The sequence below is a fragment of the Cyphellophora attinorum genome (assembly GCF_001299255.1).
Source record: "Cyphellophora attinorum strain CBS 131958 chromosome Unknown Contig12, whole genome shotgun sequence".
NCBI lineage: Eukaryota > Fungi > Ascomycota > Eurotiomycetes > Chaetothyriales > Cyphellophoraceae > Cyphellophora > Cyphellophora attinorum.
Genome location: NW_017253240.1, coordinates 860156 through 871906, shown reverse-complemented (window position 1 = coordinate 871906; position 11751 = coordinate 860156). Strand labels below are relative to the sequence as shown.

General features: G+C 53.5%; 5 protein-coding genes across 5 annotated transcripts; 2 read left to right on the top strand and 3 right to left on the bottom strand.

Moving 5' to 3' along the window:
• Positions 1-243: 243 nt before the first annotated feature.
• On the bottom strand, positions 244-2636 carry AB675_7799 (putative crotonobetaine/carnitine-CoA ligase; the record flags this gene model as incomplete). Its single annotated transcript, XM_018148193.1, has 2 exons — positions 244-426; positions 474-2636. 2 exons carry the CDS (start codon positions 2634-2636, stop codon positions 244-246), a joined length of 2346 nt encoding a protein of 781 aa, XP_018000563.1.
• Positions 2637-3254: 618 nt separating this feature from the next.
• Positions 3255-3863, top strand: AB675_7798 (uncharacterized protein; the record flags this gene model as incomplete). The annotated part of the gene is made up of 1 exon (XM_018148192.1): positions 3255-3863. The coding sequence occupies one exon, from the start codon at positions 3255-3257 to the stop codon at positions 3861-3863; it is 609 nt and encodes a 202-aa protein (XP_018000505.1).
• Positions 3864-3890: 27 nt separating this feature from the next.
• On the bottom strand, positions 3891-5595 carry AB675_7797 (uncharacterized protein; the record flags this gene model as incomplete). The annotated part of the gene is made up of 3 exons (XM_018148191.1): positions 3891-4727; positions 4776-5461; positions 5571-5595. 3 exons carry the CDS (start codon positions 5593-5595, stop codon positions 3891-3893), a joined length of 1548 nt encoding a protein of 515 aa, XP_018000413.1.
• A 933-nt stretch (positions 5596-6528) lies between these two features.
• AB675_7796 (putative proline-specific permease put4) lies at positions 6529-8651 on the top strand (the record flags this gene model as incomplete). Its single annotated transcript, XM_018148190.1, has 11 exons — positions 6529-6633; positions 6690-6722; positions 6771-6884; positions 6933-7040; positions 7088-7177; positions 7224-7428; positions 7476-7926; positions 7974-8067; positions 8120-8373; positions 8425-8575; positions 8631-8651. 11 exons carry the CDS (start codon positions 6529-6531, stop codon positions 8649-8651), a joined length of 1626 nt encoding a protein of 541 aa, XP_018000565.1.
• Positions 8652-8877: 226 nt separating this feature from the next.
• AB675_7795 (Quinate permease) lies at positions 8878-10831 on the bottom strand (the record flags this gene model as incomplete). Its single annotated transcript, XM_018148189.1, has 7 exons — positions 8878-9075; positions 9127-9199; positions 9268-9702; positions 9771-10031; positions 10085-10167; positions 10209-10337; positions 10397-10831. The coding sequence occupies 7 exons, from the start codon at positions 10829-10831 to the stop codon at positions 8878-8880; spliced, it is 1614 nt and encodes a 537-aa protein (XP_018000202.1).
• Positions 10832-11751: the final 920 nt, after the last annotated feature.

The window sequence follows — 11751 nt, the reverse complement described above, 5'->3', positions numbered from 1 at the left end:
TCTTTGCGACGCGTCGTTGGAGACTGTGATGCAGGCGCGTCGATGCAGAAAGAAAGACAAGAGCTGAAGTTGGGCATGAAGCTGTGGGGACTCGCAAACTCCGCTAAATCCTGGTGTGACACGTCACCGGTATGCTCCTGATCTCACATGTTCCTGTCTGGAGCCCGAGATTGAGGACTGTGCGGCTGAAGGAGTTCGCTACAACGGTATCGATCATAGAAGCCTTCAAGGAGTACCTGCGATCTAGCTCTTGCGGCCGTCAAACCTCACGCCACCATCAACAGCCAGTCCATGCTTCTCGATCTTCCCTGTCGCAGTACGCCGGATCTCAGGCACAATCTCGATCACGCTCGGCACTTGAAAGCGCGCCATATGCTCAGTGGCCCAAGTCCACAGTGCCTGCTCATCCACTTTTTCCTTCGCATTCTCCCGCAACTTCAATGCGACCTTGATGTCTTCTTCTGTTCCGTCACCCAGCTGTGAGGCACGCCATAAGCCGCTGCCATCAACACATCCGAATGCTGCAAGAACTCGTCCTCAACTTCCGCCGCGTTGACATTCTCTCCTCTTCGCCTGATGATGTCCTTGACCCTGCCAAGGAAGTAGACGTTGCCAGATTCATCGACCTTGGCCAGGTCGCCAGTGTGCAGCCACAGTCCCCTAAAGGCGGTAGCTGTGTTCTGCGGGTCGTTGAAGTAGCCTTGGAAGAAGGCATTTGGCGCGTCGCTTCGCAGTAACAGGTGGCCAGCTGTGTTGGGCGGGAGTTCTTCGTCTCCGTCGTCAGCGATGCGCAGATGACGACCAGGGCGGACTCGACCGCAGGAGCCAAGCGGTAGCTTTCCATCTTGGAAGACAGGGAGACTGGCTTCGACGCTGCCGTACAACGTGATGAGCTTGTGACCAAACCTTTCCTCGTACTGTGGTGCCCATGATGGTATCGGCACACCCCATGCCAGGCGGATCTTGTGGTTGCGATCAGACGGTGAAGGCAATTGCTTGTGGAGCATCGCCAACGTGGCGCCCATGAAGTCGTATACAGTAGCACCGGTATCTCTAATCTCATCCCAGAAGCGGCTGACGCTGAAGCGGGCTGATAATGCCGCTGTAGCGCCAAGCAAGATTGCAGGAATGGTAGTAAGAGCTGTTGCATCGGCGTGAAACAGCGGGAAGGGACAGTAAAGCACATCATCCTGCCGGAGCTCACAGCCATCTATCAGAGTCTGTGCTTGGAGGATGAAGTACTCGTGGGAGAGTATGCAGGGCTTTGACTTTCCGGTTGTCCCGCTTGTGAACAGAAATGCAGCAGTCGTTGACGGCTTGACTGGATGTGAGCTGTTGACTTCGCTGCCGGAAGTACACAGTGCTTGCAGGCCGTCCGTGCCATTCGGTTCGTTCACATAGAGTGACGTCCCACCAACAACCTCGGTCCCTGCGATGGCAGATTGAAATTCTCTGTCAACAATCGCGATTTTGGGGGCGGCAGCAGATACGACATGCTTCAGCGTGACGGATCTGACCTCCACATTGATCGGCACCCACACTGCGCCCAGTCGGTTCACTGCCATCCAGATCTCGACCATCTCGACACTGTTCCGCATCATGACAAGGACTCGATCACCTGGTCCGATGCCAATGTGTCGAAGACCACCAGCGAGTTTCGACACCCTGGAATGGAATTCGCCGAAGGTGACATCTTTGCCCTGGAAGCGAAGAAAAGTGCGCGTGGGAAATTTCTCGATGGCATGGTCGAGCGCTGTGTTGATATCTCTCATTTTGGTTGGTGATGGAGGTGCAGATTGTGGGATGCTGTCCTTCGCAGCTCCATGCTCCTTGCCATTGACGATGCCGTTGGTACCATGTGCGGTCCCATTCACCTTTGGCTTCCGAGCAGCAAAGTCAGAGAATGCCTTGGCCGCATCACTTTGGGCAAAGCAGTAGTTCGCCACGTTGACTTCGTCGTGCAGACAGGTCTCCATGTTTGGAAAGACAGTTCTTTCCAAGGAAGACTTGGACGCAGACAACGAGATGCTTGGTAGCTTGGCGAGCTCGAGAGCGAGCTCGTATGCTCGGTGCTTTGGATCGTCCACAAGCTCACTGAGTAGGCCAATCTTCAGCGCTTCTTGAGCATTGATCCAGCGTCCTGTGAGCAGAAGCTCTTTCGCTTTAAGGAGGCCGACCATTTGCGACAGGCGGAGCGTGATGCCGCCGGTCGCAGCATGACCGATCGGGACCTCAGGGAACCGATACTTGGCAGCCGGTCCGCCGATCACGAAGTCAGCGGCCAACGCAATCTCGGCGCCACCGCCAATCGCGAAGCCTTGCACAGCCGCAATCACAATGGCTGACGATGAGGAGGTGAGTCGGGTGATGTCCTGGAGCTTGACGAAAGCCTCACGTAGCTCTTCAGCGGTGCCGGTCCGAGGTGCCAGAGTCTGCTTGAGATCCTCACCAGCGCAGAATGATCGAGGACCTGCCCCTTCAATGATGATGATCTTGGAGCTGGCATGTCTTCGCAGGGCGGCGACAAGGCTTTCGAGTAGGTCAGCATTGATTGCATTGAGAGCCTCCGGGCGGTTGAGAGTGATCCTGGTGATGTCTGGTCCGAGACTCTGACAGAGTACTGTTTGTTGTGTCATGTTGGACAGGATGTGTAGTTATCAACTGTGACGGTGTTGAAGGTCGTGGCTGCAAGGACTGCGTTGGCATATTAGAGTCTTCATATCTGGGACGCCGTGTCAGCCCGTGCTACGTAGTTCTGTGTCCTCGACTCAAGGTCACATACCGTCTCCGACAGGATTGGATGATTCTTGTTGCTTCAGGTGGAGGATTTCGTTCGTGCCAAGGGTCTGCACCATACGAAGTTGGCTAGACTCAAAGCATAGGAGATGACTTGCCCGAAGAGGCAGAGAAGGCATGCCATGCCGACAAACCATCAGGGGGGCCTGTGGCTTCCCTTGTTTGTCAGGGTCCAAAAGTATGCTTTCTGGGTCACTACTCTTCGTTGGATCCAACGAACCAAAGTAAGGCAGAGTGTCCTCATGCCAGTCCCGTTCAACTCGTAATACATGCTCAGCTTGAAGCAAAACTCGAAGGAAGCAGCGGCAGCCAATATATGTGCTGCGGCACTTCGACATAAATTCATGTCCTTGTTATAGCTGTCTCGTCACTCGATCTGATAAGTCCGCTTATTGTTGTTCGCATATCAAGCCGCGTGCCATTTGAGGACATACAGCCTGTTGAAACCCCTCATCGTCATGACTCCGACCGAGACTGTCAACGTTGCACATGCAACTAACGACACGACACCTGTACGGACCCAGTCAGAGAACGCATTACAGCGCGCTGTATCTGCGAGCTACGGATCCGAAGACATTCGGGGCAGGTCAAACATCGTAGCCTCTCGCACAGTCTTACGGGTGGCCGGAGAGCACGAGCTCGACAACCTGACACTTGCCACTCTGCATGGATCGGGCATGATATCCGAGCGGCCATTCGTGTTTGCAGACAATGACGAAGGCAGTATCATGGCATTCTACCACCTTGGGCGGCGATTGGCTGGACATGCAGGCCTGGTCCATGGAGGTATGATTGCTGTGCTGCTGGACGAATGCATGGGTAGAGCATGTTTCCCCAGGCTCGAGGGCAAGATCGCTGTTACTGCCAAAATGGAGATTGCATACAAGTCGCCGATGAAGGTAGACTCCGTCATAGTGATCCGAGCGTGGACCAAAGACATTCAGGGTCGGAAAGCCTTTGTTGAAGCTGTCGTGGAGGATGCAGCCGAGCGGCGGCTGATCGCGTCCGCGACGGCACTTTTCATCCAGCCAAAGTGGGCGAGTGAGATGTCAGCATGTCTACCATGAGACGTGCCGCCGACTTCGACACTGTAATCACACAATGAGGACATCGAAACCAAAGTCCATGATCACTTGAGTCCAGTCGACCGTGATCATACCCATTTCGATTCCGGATCGCTCACAGATCTCACTGCGCCGGCGCCAGACCTCTTCGACAACTTCTTTGACGGCCTTTCTGTTGCCCATGCCAAAGCGACATATCTGACTGAGCCAGCGGTCAGCGCGCGTGAGATCGTCTGGCGTGTATGCTTCCACCGCAGCAATGAACGCAGGCCATATGGAGAAGTTGCCTTCGCTGACTGCATAGAACTCGGTGACGTTCTCGAAGATGCGAGAGACGTAGGATTGGACCTGTTTTGGGGGGACCTCCAGAAGTACACGGTACATATAGATATATGCTGCTTCGACGAATGCACTTTGCTGGCTTGCGACTTCGGTTTCATGCTCACTAGGGTCCTCCTGGGTCGAAAAAGCCGAACATCGCTCCCGTTCGGCGTTGAGTCGTGACAATAATCGGGCAAGTTGGATGTCTAGCCAGCCGGACTCGTTGTTTAAACTCTTCTTGGACCTGATTTCGGTGATGTCTGCTATGCACTCTAGTATCGTTTGACTTGCGCCGATAGTGAAGCCGAAGTCTCGAGTACGCTGGATGTTACCAAATAAGCCCCTCATGTCAAGCTCAGGCTCTTGCAGCCTGTGAGTCGCAGACCGCCTTGACGTGGATCCTATGATGTCGATGATCCTGAGGCTCTGGAGCGAGGTACAGGAGAAGTCGCTCGAGAGCCAGTGCGATGCGTCGGTCTGTTGCTGTAACAACGTGCATGCTCCCTGAAGATGAGCCCTCCAGGTTGTTGAGGTTCCAGTGTAGACCTTGCAGAGGTCAGTATCTCTTTAACTTTGAAGGAAATTGACACTCACCTCAGTCATCATGAGAGTCATGATTGCGGCCATTGCAATGCTGGCTTCCTCGTTCCGCGTGAGACTTGGCAGCACTTGCTGTATCGCCTTCGTGTAGTGTCGAGATCCTACAAATGACATTCTTTGCTCATCTCCACGGAGCACAGACAGATTAAACGCTGCATGAGCAAGAATGGCATCGTAAAGCGCTCGGTGGCCAGAAGAGAGCATTGTGTAAGCGACTGAAGGGTAGTGAGTCCTCCACGGGTTGCGATAATGCTCATAAGGCATCATAATCACAGCGACATGGTTGACGTAGTGATTGAGAAGGAACTTCTCGGTCCGATGGAGATCTGGGAGGTCGGACAGCCCAGGCGAAAGTGGCAATATCGCCATGGACATCTCTGGCTCTTGCAGCGACGCAAGCGTCGTGTCTATGTCCATGACCAAATCCAGCTCATGTAAGGTCTCACTTTCCATCACCACCTCCGCTGATATGTCTCGTCCCTGTTGCGAGGCACATGTTGTCGCGGCAAAGACGGCAAATGGACTACGACTTGTGCCTGATGACAAGGTATTGCTGCCGCCATCGTCGTCGCTGATATCGCACTGCGTGATCAAGTAGTCGACGTGGTCGTCAGGGATGACATCCCACCCCTTCCAGGTCTCGTCGCTTCTCAAGAATCGACGACCATCAGACTTGTGGCCTTGTGGGGAGCTCCCAGTCAGCCACACCAGCCTCGAGCCGTAGCCATCGCACCTGAGTCCCAAAGACTGACATGCCAGACACGCCGGCAGCGACTCATCGCACCTCACTTTCCGCTTCCGGCACGTCCAGCATCCTGTAAAAGTCCTGGCACGACGCGCGGACCTGGTCATGTGCAAAGTGGCACGGCATGGGTCACGAGATTTCTCTCGTACAGGCAAGCGAGCATGGGACTATGGCACACGCGAGAAACGTTCGGTGCCCTTTGCCGTTGTGCACCGCGACTAGGAAGAAAAGAGATGAGATGGAAGGAAAGAGCGACCGCCTGCCTTTATCTTCGTGTTATCTTCCGCCCGGGTCCCACCTTAGCAGTCCTTACACGCTAGTCTATAAACAGCTAGACAACGTCGCGATGAGCTTCCTCTCTTCTTGAATTTGGAAAAGCGCGTCGTTCATTTGGCATCCACCAACTACTCTTCGCATTCTTGCTTTCCAACTTCACTCCGAGGCCGTCGTAGACGCGCATATTGCCGGGTCAATAGTCCAGCAACGCTTGAGCTTTGCACTATCGCGTTGCCCGATCCCCAATGGTGCCAACCAGTTTACCGCCCTGCTAAACTTTCGGCGATGTCAATGAAGCGGCCCAGGCATGTTAGCCTTCCGTGATATGGGCCACACACTGGCTGCAGCACACAGTCACTCGTATTGACTGCGATTTCTGGTATTTCCGCACCATGGCACTGGATCGCATTATCTCTTCTGTCTTGATGGCCCATCGGAATCTGGACCCCTTTGGTAGTGTCTCGCCTTCGATTGAGCATACTGATCCAAATGCACTGCATCATCGCTATTGCCTTCCCCGGGTCTATCATGTTCCTATCATGTACCTACTAGCTTGTACCGAATGATAAGGAGGTTCCTTCGGGACTAAAGTCATCATATCGCCATGACCTGCGACACGCTATAAAGGCCGGCTCCACGTGTCGTCTAGACCCATGTGCTCGTGAGTGTCGATGTACACACGTCGCCTTCCATCTCTCTTTGTCCTCTACACGCATCCTCTTCGGTATGGCTGAGAAGGAGTATCCTCACGAGCCGGCGCGTGAGTTGGCAGACGAAGGTGTTGCGAACGGAGAGATTGCGCGAGTGGCTATCGAAGACAAATATGGCCATGTCAACAGAAGGTGCGGCTTGTGGGAGCATCTTTACTGGTACTGACATGGTCGCAGCTTCGAAGCCGTCACATCCAATTCATTGCACTGGTAATGTCTCCCTCAGCGAGTAGTCTGGCGACAACTGATGGAAGGCAGGGCGGCGCGATCGGAACCAGCCTTTTTCTTGGCATCGGCTCTTCTCTCGCCAAAGCTGGGCCTCTGAGCTTGTTGCTGGGGTTCTCGATCACCGGCCTTGCTGTCTACGGCATGGTACTGTACTCATCTCACCACGAACAGCATATCAATAACACTTAACAGATGGTCACGCTCGGTGAGATGACGACTTGGCTCCCAGTTCCCGGCGCTATACCTCAGTTCTGCTCTCGCTTCGTGGACGACTCCCTCGGCTTCGCAGTAGGCTGGAATGTGAGTATGCAGACCAAGCTTGTCTCGTGAAACTCACAAGTAGCCAGAACTGGTACTTTTGTGCAATTGTGGTCTGTCTGGACATCAGCGCTGCGTCTGTAGTGATCGACTACTGGCCTGGAGCTAGGTCTGTATCTGTGCGTAACAAACTGGCGTTTCAAGATCGACACTTACTATGTATAGCCTGCTGTTTGGATCACGATCATTATACTGGTCATCCTATTCCTGAATGTTTTCGCCGTCTCAATCTACGGCGAAGCAGAGTTCTGGTTCGCCTCCATCAAGCTGATTACCATCCTTGGCCTCTTGATCCTGTCCGTCGTGATCATTCTGGATGGCGGGCCGAGCGGCGATCGCTTGGGCTTCAGGTACTGGAACGACCCTGGTGGTGAGTGCAATCAACCTCCTGCCCCGTCTTCTCTGACCGTACTACAGCAATGAAAGAGCTTTCGCCAGCAAGCGGGGCCACGGGTCGGTTTCTGGCCTTCTTCTCTACCCTCATCTACGCCGCGTTCACCTATGCCGGTGTTGAGATGGTGGCTGCCGCTGGAGGCGAAGCCGAAGATCCCAGACGAAACGTGCCCAAAGCCGTGCGGAGGGTCGTCTATCGCATCTTGCTTTTCTACGTGCTGGGCACTCTAGCTATAGGCTGCATGGTCGCTTCTAACGATCCCAACCTGTTTGGTGGAACAGGTGCAGCCAGGTCACCGTGGGTCATCGGGATCACCAAGGCTGGCATCAGCGTACTGCCTGACATCATCAACGCTGTGATCTTGGCATCGGCAACATCATCTGTCAATGCCTTTCTGTATACGGGAAGTCGCTACCTGTACGCGCTCGCCTCGGACGGTCAAGCACCGAAGGTGCTGTTGAAGTGTACCAAGACGTGAGTATTATAGTCTACCCGCCTCACTCTGCTGACCTTGCCTGCAGTGGTGTCCCCATCTACTGCGTACTGGTGACGAGTTCGATATCTCTTCTCACCTACATGACGGTCTCGGTCGCTGGGACTACCGTCTTCCTCTGGGTGGGAACTGCCCGATCATATTGCGGCAAAAACACTGACAAAATTGCGTTAGTTCGCAAACCTAGTCACAGTCGCCAGCATGTTGACCTGGATTTCGATCTGTGCAGCATTCATCCGTTTCCGCGAAGCACAGAAGGTTCAAGGCCTTACCGACCAAAACCCATGGTTCAGGGGTCCTCTCCAGCCATACACGGCGTGGGCAACGATGATATTCTTCTCGGTTCTGACAGTCTTCAATGGCTTTGAGGTGTTTCTGGAGGGTCATTGGAACATCAGCGACTTCCTGGTTGCGTATATTGGGATACCGTGAGTGTTTACCCTCTGTGGCTCGTTCGTGGCTGACGCCGCACTGTACAGCATTTTCGGCTTTCTGGTCTTGTTCTGGAAGTTCGTTAAGCGCACCAAGATCCACTCGCTCGCCACCATGGATTTGATGGGTGGCAGAGCAGAGATAGATGCTCTGGAGGGTACTTGGGACAAGCCAGTCCCGAAGAATTTTGCTCAGAAGGTGAGTGATTCTCGCTGAATCTCGCTGTAAGTCTAAGCACTGACATGAATCTTAGGTCTGGTTTTGGCTGGTATGATGAGACGAATGATGATGAGGGCTTGGATAAAAAGGCTTTGAGTGACTACCGGGATTTCGCCTGCACTTCCAAAGCCTCTGCCTTGTTCAACGCATCTGCGGCGCCATTTATCCGACGCGATACCTGGGTCTGACCAGAGGCACTTCAGTTCTACAACAGACGTCTCTCCTCCTTCCTTTGGATATGTTACTGTCGACGGTAGACAATGTACGTCCACAGCTCATGGCTAAGTACTGCTAACCTCATCCCTTTCGTGGCCTGGCTGAAGTGCTTCTAAATGGGCACTGTTGGTCTTCTCGTCTGCGGTGCCTTCAGTGTCGAGCACTCCGGCCGCGCTGCTCTCCTTGTGGAGCGCTTGCTCAAAGCTCAGCTCGACAGGGTCGCCAAAGACGACTGAGATGTCTTCGAGAGTCATGCCCTTGGTCTGTCACGAATGTTAGGCCCGGGCCAGCCGGAGCGGAAGGATATGACTTACCTCAGGCAGGTACAGGTACACAAGTATACCATATATGACAGTCAAGATGATGAGAATGATCCAGAATTTGTAGCTAGTACGAAGAAGCATTATGTCAGAAGGTGATCGAAACTCAGCGTCTTGAGCCAGAGCAGGACTCACCCGATATTCTTGAACGCAGTCGGCGCCGCCTCCAACAAAATAGTCGTAGCAATAAACTGGCCCATGATGGACCAGCTCATCCCGAAGCTCCTGATCACCATCGGAAAGATCTCCGATGGAATCAAATACATGGTTGCGTCCAGACAGGAGCTGTAGAAGACGACATAGGCGAAGATGAAGAAGACCCCGAACCCGAGACCAATCTGGTTGTTCGAGCCAGTCTCGACGAATTGGGCAGTCATGGCGGCCTCTCCGGACAGGCAGACCAGGATTCCAATGCATCCGGTGATGACGAAACGGCGACGCCCGATGCGGTCGATGAAGAGGCCGTTGAAGAGGTTCCCGGGAACAGTGAGGAGATTGAAGAACCCGAGCAGAAGCAGTGGTGTGCCGCCCTTGATGCCGAGGCCGGCAAAGAGCTGAGCATTGTAGTTGCTAAAATCCGCCACCTCATGTCAGCTTCAGGCCCATGATCGTACACCCACAGCGACAGATGGACTCACTTGATGACGAGTGCACCAGTGCACTGGTTCCCGAACTGGACGAGAAAGCCAAGGCCCAAACGCCTCAGGAATGATTTCTGCGAGAAAGCCAATCGAGCTTGCGCGAGGGTGCCTACAGCGTTATGCTGCCGTTCGAACGTGATCTGAGCCATCATTTGTGCATATTCTGCATGAGCATAGGTATCTTCGGGGTCGTGCTTGCTACGGTGCAGTCTGCAAGTGACCTTCCACGCTTCGTCTGTTCGGTCTTTGCCAATAAGCCTGCCTCAGTCAGCATACCTGGTGATATTCAGGTGGAATTCGGCCTCGCTTACCAGCGCGGGCTTTCTGGAAGAAAGAAACTGCCGATGAATAGTACAATGCACGGTATGAGCTGTACGCTCAAAGGAAACCGCCACTGTGTCAGTCAGTCGAGGCTTTCCGAAGTCACAGGACTACACATGCCTGAAACTGCCCATATGCCGCGAAGTAGCATCCATATGTCACAAAGCCAGTCATGGAGTAGCTGAAGCCAATCAACACCCCATGCAAGCCGACCATTAAGCCTCTCGACTCCGCCGGGCTCACCTAGAGGGATCAGCGTCAGTATTTTCTCTCCCGATGCCGTTGTTGCCGGTCAAGCTCACCTCACTCTGATACAGTGGGACCAGCGTGACCAAGATGCCAATCCCAAAACCCATGATAAACCTGGAAACCACGAACATCGGGATATCGATCGAACCGGTCATGATCGCCGCGCCTACGATCGAGATCACACATCCCAACTGTATACTCTTCTTCCGACCCAGTGCCTCACATGCCCACATGTTGAAGACACAACCTACGGCGCCGCCAGCTGCATAGATACCATTGATCAAGCCGAGAATAGCTTGACTATAAGAGCTGCCGGCCTCGAGGCCCATGTAGTCGTACCATGAAGGCTGACCGATAAGGGCGGCGGATATGGAGGAGGCATAGCCGTAGCATAGCGAACCGACGGCGACGAAGAGAGCGACGAAGAAGTTATACTTGTTGCGCGGACGGGGAATGACATACTTAGCGCGTTTGGATTGATCTTTCATGGCTGTGTTCGCGGAGAGTTTCGATATAAGAAAGAAGGTGAGGGAAGTGGAAAGGACGTATTGCACAGGACGGCAATATTAGCAGGGTGACCTGTTAAAGAGCGTGAAGTACCGGCTTGCTTGAGTACCGATACCGAGCCTGCCACTTTACAAAGACTCTGGAGTACATGAATGAATGAATGAATGGCGAATGACAATTTGGCTGCTCCCCGCAAATGTTGGGGATTTTGGGGCCCGTGTAGATCGTTGTACCGTAACCTCGGAGATGGCGATCACAGTCAACTTGAAGCGAGGTACTTGTACCTCACCATAGGCCTAAGTGCAGCATCGCGTGCGACAAGTGCATGCAATTGTAGCATCATGACGTGAACAGAGGCGGGCATCATTGTTGCTGTCGATAAGTCTATGTACGAACCGATGGATCCTGGCCGGTAAGATAGGAATTGATCTTTCATGGTTCTGCTATCGGAGGTCACGTACACCCGTGACTGCCGCCTGTTGCTTGTACGTGATAAGAAAATATCAATCCAGCGTGTCTAACCTGAACTAATTGAGTCGAGAGGCAAAAGGCCTCGCATTGAGCTTAGGTAGCGGTACGTTGGATGGAAGAAGATGCCATCTAGACCTCGGCCCAAAATTTCACGACCAGGCAAACTGGCCGCCTTGTTGCCTTGCCGTCAAGGGAGAAGAATGTGAAAATCCCTTTATCTCAGAAGAATATGTTTAATACCGACTGCTTGTGCCCACTATTTACTGCGATCGGCCTTGCGAGGCGACTCCGAGACAGCGAAATCAACGCCGCGCAGCGCGTGACAGACTAGACAGGTACTCAAAATCTGGCTTGCCTAAGTAATGACTCTGATGCTGCCTTCCCAATTTGATCCGCCGTAACGCCAGTCCACCCTTTAGCTCCCTAATGC